The sequence below is a fragment of the Filicampus tigris genome, chromosome 17 (assembly GCF_054856515.1).
Source record: "Filicampus tigris isolate MCC_2025a chromosome 17, RoL_Ftig_1.0, whole genome shotgun sequence".
NCBI classification, from domain to species: domain Eukaryota; kingdom Metazoa; phylum Chordata; class Actinopteri; order Syngnathiformes; family Syngnathidae; genus Filicampus; species Filicampus tigris.
Window position 1 is genome coordinate 12,857,384 of NC_141233.1, and position 10,425 is coordinate 12,867,808.

At 43.0% G+C, this 10,425-nt stretch overlaps 2 protein-coding genes across 2 annotated transcripts; one reads left to right on the top strand and one right to left on the bottom strand.

Annotated features, from left to right (window-relative positions):
• Nucleotides 1–189: 189 nt before the first annotated feature.
• On the bottom strand, nt 190–7,576 carry lrwd1 (leucine-rich repeats and WD repeat domain containing 1). The gene is made up of 16 exons (XM_086012337.1): nt 7,522–7,576; nt 6,674–6,760; nt 6,362–6,596; nt 6,063–6,182; nt 5,840–5,986; nt 5,399–5,470; nt 4,640–4,984; nt 4,425–4,539; nt 4,242–4,336; nt 3,239–3,449; nt 3,078–3,150; nt 2,170–2,313; nt 1,988–2,091; nt 1,570–1,728; nt 942–1,051; nt 190–862 (listed from the first exon to the last, which is right to left on the bottom strand). Exons 2-16 carry the CDS (start codon nt 6,751–6,753, stop codon nt 716–718), a joined length of 2,157 nt encoding a protein of 718 aa, XP_085868463.1. The 5' UTR covers nt 6,754–6,760; nt 7,522–7,576; the 3' UTR covers nt 190–715.
• Nucleotides 7,577–7,826: 250 nt separating this feature from the next.
• Nucleotides 7,827–9,681, top strand: alkbh4 (alkB homolog 4, lysine demthylase). The gene is made up of 3 exons (XM_086012404.1): nt 7,827–7,996; nt 8,645–8,833; nt 8,908–9,681. Exons 1-3 carry the CDS (start codon nt 7,895–7,897, stop codon nt 9,427–9,429), a joined length of 813 nt encoding a protein of 270 aa, XP_085868530.1. The 5' UTR covers nt 7,827–7,894; the 3' UTR covers nt 9,430–9,681.
• Nucleotides 9,682–10,425: the final 744 nt, after the last annotated feature.

The following is a 10,425-nucleotide window of genomic DNA, read 5'->3' on the forward strand; positions in this document are numbered from 1 at the left end:
TTTTTCATACATTGAGTAGGCCCTCTGAGTACTTTGTAACCGAAATGGCAAAACATTAGCAAAAATGCTCCCGCCTCTGTATTAAAGTGTAGTAGGAGCACAAAAGTGGACTATTTCGAGTTTTGGTTATTTTTGTTGTGGTCATACACTCAACCACCCAAAAAAAAGGGACAATAAACCTTGTATTCATTCAACAAAAATGTTTATTATTGTGGTTTTAGTTTTCAGTATTTACTTCTACTGTAAAGTAAACCAAAATCTACTATCCAAAATGTGAAAATTACAAAATAAACCAGTTTACAGTTCATTAATAAAATGACATAAAAGGTACAAGGAAGCACCATACTTGTTAAAATGTTCACATTTCATGCTGACTTTGCTGTGCTTTTGTAAAAGCACAGCGATTAAATGATCAAAACAATGTGTCACACGGTGACCATTTCCACAATAGCATTGCACAATTTACAAGATTTAAATGTCAAAAAGGATCTCGTAGTCAAATTACGAGCAGAAAAAAAAAAGAGTAAAATGTGTGATTACTTACTGAGGTGTTATGCGTGTTTGCATACTATACTAGTGGCTACTAACGTTACACCGCGTTATGTCACCGCTGACCTCTTGAATTTTGGAAATGCACCCAAAGGACATTGGGTACCCACACGAGTGTCGGCTCACTGGACACTTCAAGTGGTATTAATAGCTTGTATTAAGTTGCTCAAGGCACCCTCTCCCACACCATCACCATGTTCTTGTCGCTGAGGGCCACCAGGTACTGGAGGTCGGGGTCCATGGCCACGCTGTTGATGGACGGGCCCTCCACCTGGCCGAGGCCCTTGCGGACGGGGGCGGGCCACTGGAGCACCTGAGCGCAGCGAGCGACGCTGTTAGCGCGGTCCGTGTGAGGACGTTTCATTCTCCAGCCCTCCGCATCCCTTCCTTACCTCGGTGGGCTCCATTGGCTTCCCCATCTGGAAGTTGTCCTTCTGGAGGTTAGTGACATGGTACGTCCACAACCTGCCTTCGTTGTCGCCACACACGACGTACGATCGGCCTCGAAGGCAAACAATGTAATACATTATGCATTACCGCTTATTTGTATGTCCTGCAGTTAGTCCTCTAATTGTAATAAGTCAACATGTAAACTGACCCTCAGGGTAATGAATAACGCAATTGGTGTTGCTGCTCCAATCATGAACATGTGGACAACCCGACGACTGCGTCAAAAGTAGGGCTGAACAAATTTGAATGATTTCCTTCAATATTTCGATTTAAACGTCCAATTATTTTTTTTCAAGGTCCTCTTCCTATGAGATTTTTTTTTTTTTTTTTTTTTTTTTTACTAACACAATAAATTAATATGTATTACAGTGAACAATATCCGACTTAATAAAATAAAGGCAAACGAGCCATGAATTAATATGAAGGACACTTTGTGTGTGCGTCGACATACTGTAAGTCAGTAAAGGCATACGTCGGATGACAACAGTCAGACAAACAAATGGTTGCTATGTCAATTTGGTTGGCACTGGACCGGGCGGTCAACAGGGGGCACAGGGGTGCGTATCTTACCGGGACAGGTGTTGAGTGCCAGGTAAGGAATCTCCGTGTGGGCCCAGCGCAGCTCGGCCAGCACGGCGGCGCGCACGCAGCCGCCCTTGTTGGGCCGCTGAGATCGCGTCCGCCCCCAGCTCCACAAGTAGATGCAGTCGTGCATGAAATTCTTGGAGGCTGACCACCAACACAGCAACATTAGCTCATTAGCATATCGTCGCTGTCATGTGGAAAAACACTTATCTCCATTTTTTTTTTCCCTTCAATTTTCTCATTTTTACATGAATGGTGTTTCCGCGTTACAGACATCGCATTGTGAAAATGAAAATCGTTTCCGAAATTGGAGATAGGCGTTTTTCACAGGACATGGATCTATACGATTAACACAAACATTCACACTGAAGAGACCCAACGTTGCTAACGAGCGTCCACTCACCCACGATGTCATCAGTGAGGAAACTGAGGCCGTCCACGGTGTGGTAGTTGAGGTCTTTGTCTTCCTTCTCGTAAACGGGGAAGGTTACCTCCGCTTCTTTCGACCTTCCGAAGCCGAGCAGACGCGTATTTTGAGTGACGTTTGGGCTGACCACTCAGCGAGTTCAAACTTGTAACACCGACCTCTTGGTGGCGCTGTTGGGCGCGAGCCGCGTGTTGTAGCAGTGCAGGCCGTCCTCGCACGCCGCCAGGAGCTGCGCGTCGGGCCTGCTGGGCGGCAGGCAGATGTGCAGCGGCGTGGAGCTGCTTTCCAACGCCAGCAACTGTCTGGAGGTGACAAAAGGACAAAGAACTTCTCAACACATTACACACATTATTAGACACAACACCGCAGCAGATAAGTCAATATTTTTTAGAAACACGTATTCTCTCAAATATCCCATCAATTCATTGGGTAAAAGTGTATTTTGCATACAATAACATGCACGCGAGGTGCGGGGATTATTTTTGTCCACTTGGGGTCGCCATCCTCACATTACTGTTGCGTGTGTATGGCTTTAAAAGGCAGGGCCTGGCCTGGTGAGTGACGTGGGCGTCAGTTAATGAGTCTAGGATTGGCTGCCTGTTAACTGGCTAATACTGAGTACCGAGAGACTGATTGAGTTGTGGCCATCATTGGCTTGTGTATAATGTGCTCATTATAGTTTGTTTTCTATTCATTTGTTTGACCCTTTTTGTAATCGAGTTATTCGATTAATCGTTGCAACCTATACTGGAACGCTAATCGTCATTTCCGCATAACATAAGACTACCTTTAAGACAAGAAAATCATTTGCTATAAGTCAATTTAAATTCATATGAGAACCTGTTTATAAGCGTCAATGCTGCTGTTTTGGTTAGCAACAGAGTTTAAATGTAATGTAAAAGTACTGTATACAAATAAGATTTTTTTATTAATTAATATATATATATATTAGATATCAGCAAGAAAATTATGTTCAATGCGTCAGCAGCTCAATCATACATTTGGGGACCTAAAGTGTGGAAATGTAGTTCTTAAAAAATCAAATAAAATAAATAAAATCACTCACACAACTTTAAAGTTGTACTTGCTATCTATGCCGCCGATGTCCCACAGCACGATCTTGTTGTCGTAACAGCCCGCTACAAGAGACGAGAAAAGAGCAGCCCATTAAATCTGCTTCTTGTGAAACAGTCCTTTGATTTTGCTGCGGCGACGCCGACGGCTTACTGAAGAGGAAGTTGCCCTGGCGGTGGTTGAAGCGGAGGACCGACAGCGCCTTGCGGCTCGCCCGGAACTCGCCATAGGCAATGTTGCAGCGCGGATGGATGAGCTTGACCAGGCCTCGCTTTCCGCCCGCCGCCAGGATGCTGCAGGGCTGCGCTGAGGCTCCGGCCCCTCGGGACATCAACACCGTGGACCAGGCCAGCGAGAAGAACTCCTTTGATGACAAATTAACAGACATGTTCATATTCATGCGTTGTTTTGCATTGTGAGCATTTGTGGGTGGGAGCAGATTAAGGTCTTTTTTTTTTTTTTTTAAGTCTCGGATGTTGTATTTGTTTTCAGAATTGCAAGTTACAAGACTAAACTTAACATGACATTACAAATTTGGACTATATCGCTAGTTCAACAATTTAATTTCTTCATTTTAATTCTATAATTAACAAAATGTTTAATAATTGCAAAAAAGGTGAGCGACAGGTTTTTTTTTTGAATAGGAACATGAACATGAAAAATATGAATAAGGACATCAAAAATGCAGGGTTTTTTTAATATATAAAATTATAATAATATTTTTGGGACACAACCATCTCGCATTTCAAGGAAGAAAGATGAAAATGAAATGAATCCAAAAAATATAAATGAATATCGAATTTTAAAAAAAACAAAAAAAAACAGTTTATGCTTTTTGTTGGACACGTGCAACATATAAAAAAATTAAATACATACACAAAACATGTCATTTTAAAAAATATGTCTTTATATAAAGTTCTTTTTTTTAGATGCAGGCTAGGCTCTTGTTGGGCAGTGACGTAAATGTATAAATGTTATTTTTTTTCAATTCCTAAAAACACCAAAATGTTGTGAAACGCAGACCTACCCATAATACAAATATGTACTTTTTAAATTTCAGCCTGGGTTGTACATGAACAAGCAAACTCCTCCTTGGCCTGAGGTAAATAAAGACAGAGATTATCGTATCCAGGAGAACAAGTGCGATGACACAAACCTCCCCAGTCGCGTTATACTTCTTCATCACCATGCCAGTCTCGCAGTCGATCACGCACAGAGAGCCTCCGCCGCATGTCGCAACCAAGCGACTGCCTGTGCAAAACACACACACACGCCCAGTTGTCAATGGCCCCCCCAGGCCAGGACAAGTCCGGCAAGTGACAGTCCTGAGTACAAGTACCGCAGACGTCGGGCTGAGGCTGGAAGGCGCAGGCCCAAAGCTGAGTGGAGAAGTCTTCCGAGTTGTCCTGCACGCTGTGACACTGCAGGACGTGAAGAGGCTGCAGACGCGCCGGCTGCACAACAGTCATCGCGGACCACCATTGAGGAACTTTGCGGTGAAACGTAATTGAGAGAAGGTCAAAGCAAAGGTGAAACGCTTCTGCGCTTGAATACCTGCATCTTGTCGACGCTCTTCATCACATCATCAATCGCCTCCGCCTTCGGTCCACTCTTGGCTTCGTCCGCCGCCGCTTTTCTCGACGGTGTCAAACTCTTGCCGGCCGCCTCTTTCCTCGCGGAGGAACGTGTCGGCGTCAAGGAACACAGCGGCCTCGCGGCGGGGCTCACGGGAACGCCGGCGGTCGCGCGGCTTTTCGGGCTGAGCCTCAATTTGCCAGGGCTGCCCCCGGCCGAGGGGGACGCGGCCGGATCGGCGCGTGACTTTTTGCGGGGGGTCAGTCGCACTTCGTTTCTTGTCAGCACAAGGCTTTGCTTCCGTTTCATGGGGGTCACGACCTCCTGGATGATAAGCACACAGGGGCAATAACAAGTCACCCGGCACCCATTTTTTCCCATGTCTCCCTTAACTCAATAGTCTCAGTGGACAAGTAAAGCAAAATTCGAAGAAAGCGATATCAAGCATGTAAAATACATAGTAAGCACGCCATTAATCGAGCATGCCGTCATGTGCCAAGTATTCTTAGGCTGCACCGTACTTATGGCTAACGTGCTAGTAAAGTCACAAGTACGGTAAATATATGTATGAAAAACACTTCAAGGCCACAACTGTACATCCAATGGAAAACGGGACGACGGCTTCACTCAGTGCTGCGCAAACTACGTAATTCTTATCGCAACATCGTAAACCGAGGAAGCCCAACCTCCGCCGACGCCACCGCACACCCCCTAGTGATGACTGCATTTTTGTCTTACATCGGTTATGTTTGACATGTCCTCCTTTGGTTCCGTGAGGGAGCGCAGGTACTCCCTGGCCATGATTTCAACCTAGCAGACACATAATAAAAAAACACACATGACGTTCTAGTACCTCACGGAAGGGATGCCAAAAGGTGTTACGCTACGACTAGGTTATTTAAGGACTCTTCACTATCACATCTGCATGGCACAGCTTGACACACAGAGTACTAGTGCACCCTCTGGTGACTCGCTGCAGTATAGCACAGGAATCAATCAAATAAAGTCCAAATTTTCTGCTCATTCGGGACATTTGAGTTACTATTTTTCACCTTCCTCCCAGTCTCTGTATATTTTCTGTGCCAGAGCACATGTAAATGCTCATCGGAGGGGATGCTATGAAGGAAATACACCAAACACTAAAGATCGAAAAAATTAACATTCGATATTTGTCATTACCTTCCATTTTGTGAAACTGCTGACCGAACTGGGTCCATACTTCACCTCCGTCCGCGCTGCGTTGACAAAGTCCTCCTCCAGGGCGGCCATTTTCTCCGGCGTGGCGGCATGTGGGAGGCTGTAGCTCCTCCCCCACAAGGCAATGATCTAAGAGACAGTTTGTCAGTGGACTTCTTGAACTTGGCGGTTAAACTGGAGTCAAGGATATACCAAATAGCCGTACCCTGCTCTTCAGGTTCTCCGTGAACACGAAGCGCACGTGGTTGGCGGTGCTGGTGATGTCTTTGCCATTGTAACTCCGCAATTTGGGCAGCAGCGTCATTAGCTTGTAATTGTCACTCACCTGTGAAAGAATCAAAGAAAGTGTCATGATCGTGGGTAAAGTATGACATTACACATTTACAGCAAGGGGGTTAATATCCCCGGTCACTTCTATAGGAATTTATGATACGGCTCTCATATCTCATTACTTTTGCAACCGACGTTAGTATTCAATAAATCCCCCTTTTTTTTCCCTCTTACAGTAATATAAAGGTTGTCCTCCATCTTGACCTCTTCCAGGCTGCACAGAGACGCCATAGAGGTGACGTCCTCCATCTGGTTGTCGCTGAGGTCTAGGAAGCGCAGCTCGGGTAGCTCCAAGTTTCTGGGGAACTCTTGCAGTCTGTTCCCGGATAGATCCCAGCGCTCCAGGGACCGAAGACGGGAAAGCATCTTGACCGGCAAGTCTGAACATTTCAGTCCGAGCTTGGAGAGACTGCAAATGAGCTCAAAACTTAGTTTTGATCGGAGTTGGGATTGTTTGGCAGCAAATAAATCATATAACGTGCTTACTTTAGCGTCGTGATCTCTTCGAGTCGCTTGGTTTTTGGAGAGCTTTTCTCCAGTAGAATCTTCTCTGTTAACGTCGCCATTGTTCCTCTGAAGAAAAAGCATGAAATCCACTTAAAAGACAAGGTCAAGTATAACAAAGAACAGTCACGTGGGTGTAGGCATGATGAACGACCTGCAACCACACCCAAATACCGCAGCCAATTATACCCACCTACAATGATATCAAAAGTTTAAGACATATATGGTGTCTTTGTTTGGGCATGTTCAGTTAAACACGTGGAGACATTTTACCACTTAACTCATACAATCCCAAAGATATATTTATGTATTTTCACAGTCCAGCCATTCAATCCCAGGAACCTATTTATATATTTTTTTTAAATGTTCAAGTGTTGGGGTAAAAGAGGGTCTGAAAATGTGTGGTATGTACTGTTAATATTGATTACTTTGTCTACTGTTGTACATGGATGAATATTAGTTATTTAAAATATTTTGATAGTTTGAACAACCAGCTGGAAAAACTCCCTTTATGACCCCCTTTTTAGTCAATTCCATGTAAAACCACCCAGAGTGGGTAATTAAAAGTGATGCTAGTGATACAAAAACAATCAATTCACGCACTTCGCCACAAAATATAACATATATACTGTAGAAACATTTACAGAGAAAAACTAGCCATTTTGCTACCATTGAAAAGGACTGTACGTAGTAATGTGAGCTCCCCACGACCAATTTAGGATATAATCCGTCATATTTATAATCCGACACATTACAGATGGGTCCTAGTTTTCTTAAATATGTACTGAGAATTAAATACTGTGAAATGTAAGCCTTAAAAATGTACTTACTGGACATACAGCGACTCACGGACCCCGCAGCACAACAGAACTTTCCCGGGGTACGAATGACGTACATCCGGTAGGCGTGGTTCAAAGGTCGTTTTTTTTTTTTTTTACTTTATTGACTTACCATCTAAACAAAATGACAAAATTGACTTTTGGGTATAATATACAATGATATATGTCGTTATGAAGTGCAACATGTATCTTGAAAATTTTACTCCATTTTTTTTTATCTATAATAGTTGATGTGACATTCACATTAGATTACAGTACAGTACTAGTCTTAAACGAGCTACCTCAACTAGCCGCTAGATGACAGTAGTCATCTTTGTTTGGAGCGACGCGTCCCTAACGTTCAATAGAAGAAGATGCAGGTACGATGATGGTTCCGGATAGTGCTGTTTTTTCTTGTGCTTGCAAAGGTATCCGGCGCTGTCTTCTGTGTGAGAAGTTAAAAGAAAACCACTTTCCAGAAGAGAAGGTAAATTGTTGTTGTAGTAAATTGCCATTAATTGACGTATTTTGTAGTCGCGTATGAACAATTTAGCCGTAGAATGCGAACTACGGGGGCTCTCGCAGAACAATCCGGATGACGCCGTGTTATTGAGGAGTCATACAAATACGAAATGTTACTGCTTGTAATTTATTGTATGGTTGTCTGTATTGAAAATATTTTTAAGTTTGCACTTACACTTCATTTTAAAAAAAGGTGCATATTTTAAATCTTTGATACTAGGAAGTAACATATTTTAGGATCATCCTAAATTTCAATACGAAGCCAAATTTCCCCAACGTTTTGTATGGTTTTTTAATATTTTTATTGATTTGGGAATACAACAAAAATTAAAGAACAACACAAAAATTAGAACTACGACTGCAAAAACACTTTTAAAAAAAACATTCTTAATATACAGCCCTGGAAAAAAGGAAGCGATTACGGCAAAATGATCAGCTCCTCTGATATTGCTATGTTTGAGTAAGATGAACGTTTGTATTTGATTTCATAAATTACTGAAAACATAACTCCCAAATTCTAAATACAGCACACATTTTGTCATTGAAAGCATATTGACATTTAAAACAGTCAAAATGGTGAAGCGTTTTCTTGGTCTTTTCCATGTTGATGCAGATCGTGCATCATTTCTTGTACAACCCTGAGACAAAGCTCGCCGTTTGCAAAGATGGCGAACCAGCGTCGTTTCCCTTTCCCGGAGTGTTCCTGTGGGAAGACTTTCTTTTGGAGGAGGAGGAAAAGGAGCTGATCAGCAGCATGGACAAGGACGTCTGGAATCTGTCCCAATCGGGTCGAAAGAAACAGGTACGGACGATGTTGTCAAACATTACTGATCAGATAATAATAATGATGTTGCAATTACAATGATGTTATTACAGGACTTTGGCCCAAAAGTGAACTTCAAGAAGAGGAAAGTGCGTCCCGCCAATTTCAGTGGACTTCCTGCATTGAGTAAAAAACTAGTGCTGCGAATGCAACAAGAAGAAAGTCTGTCAGGCTTCCAGCCTGTGGAGCAATGCAATCTGGACTACCACCCTCAGCGAGGCTCCGCCATTGACCCTCACCTGGACGACTCCTGGCTGTGGGGGGAGCGCCTGGTCACCGTCAACATGCTGTCGGACACAACGCTCACCATGTCGCTGGAAGGGGGTCTCCCACATCTTGGACTCTTAGGAGAAGTGAACGTAGCCGTGGCACTACCGCGCAGATCTTTAGTGGTGTTGCACGGAGAGGCGCGGCATCGCTGGAAACACGGCATTCTCCGGAAGGACGTTCGGCAGCGCAGAGTTTGCAGCACTTACAGGGAGCTGTCAGCCGAGTTCCTCCCCGGTGGGCAGCAGGCGGAGCTGGGAGCTCAGTTAATCAAAATTGCTGCCAGCTTCAATGGGGCTCCTATTTAGATCCTCCAAATAACCACCCTGATTTTCTGATTGTTTTAAATGTCGCTGTTCTGTACAAACGCCAACAATGAAGGGACAAAGTCGACTCAGCATATCTCAAATTCAGCACTGATTGTATGCCTTTACGATCAATTACCATTTCACTGACATATTTTGTTTGAGGAACTACAGTAGAGTGCAGTTTCCCTTGTTTAAGTTGCATTTGCGTTTTAACATAACAGATCTCATTTAAATAAAGGAACCAAAGAATAACTTTTGTCTTGTTAAATGCAATTTGTCTTTGACCCTAACGGCAAACCTCTGTTCAAACATTGCTGTGACTTCTGCATTTAACATGTTTTTTTCAACTTATGTAACTTTTCATACAGTAGCACTTGTGCGTATGTAGAAATAACAAGTTTGTTTTAAAATAGCAATATTCCTTTGACGTCATCATGCAACCGTGACAGTAAAAATGAAAACCTTTTCTGCACACAGTGTATAACCTTGAAACGTCATCATATTTTTATTCATCTTGTTTACTCTTTACATTTAATTAAGCAAAGGAGTCAAATCAGTGTTTCTACAAGTCTGTTTTGCTTGAATTTGTACTTCTACTTAAGGAGAGGAGTGAGTAATTTTGCCAACTCTGCTTACAGCTTACAAATGCAGTACAGTCATAATGTAAGTATTTTGCTTACTGTTTTTAACCTTGACATGTCATAATTGATATGAATACAGTATTGCATAAAACACTTTTAGGTTAGCCTATAAATATGAAAAACAGAAGTGCAGCGTAACTAAGTGATCCGCTTCCTGCAATTTTGCGCTGCTGTGCAAACTATCCTGTCCTAATATTTGGACATTGTAAAGTTTTTTCTTTTGCGTTATGGCGTTAGATTCATGCCACAATTGCGTAAGCGTAATGTCAAGTACCGCGTACAACCCCCGTCGGATATTTGTGATCGTTTCGGATTGTGTGTTTAATAGTAGTGTTTGCAACATGGGCTTCTATTT

Excerpts from the sequence above, each read along its gene's own strand:
- lrwd1 (XM_086012337.1), bottom strand. The coding sequence starts at position 6,753 with ATGGCGACGTTAACAGAGAAGATTCTACTGGAGAAAAGCTCTCCAAAA. Across the intron at positions 5,471-5,839 it reads GCAGTTTCACAAAATGGAAG|GTTGAAATCATGGCCAGGGA; the intron begins GTAATGACAAAT and ends TGTGTCTGCTAG. Across the intron at positions 2,092-2,169 it reads CCCAACAGCGCCACCAAGAG|GTCGAAAGAAGCGGAGGTAA; the intron begins GTCGGTGTTACA and ends CGGCTTCGGAAG.
- alkbh4 (XM_086012404.1), top strand. The coding sequence starts at position 7,895 with ATGATGGTTCCGGATAGTGCTGTTTTTTCTTGTGCTTGCAAAGGTATC. Across the intron at positions 7,997-8,644 it reads ACCACTTTCCAGAAGAGAAG|ATCGTGCATCATTTCTTGTA; the intron begins GTAAATTGTTGT and ends ATGTTGATGCAG. Across the intron at positions 8,834-8,907 it reads AATCGGGTCGAAAGAAACAG|GACTTTGGCCCAAAAGTGAA; the intron begins GTACGGACGATG and ends ATGTTATTACAG.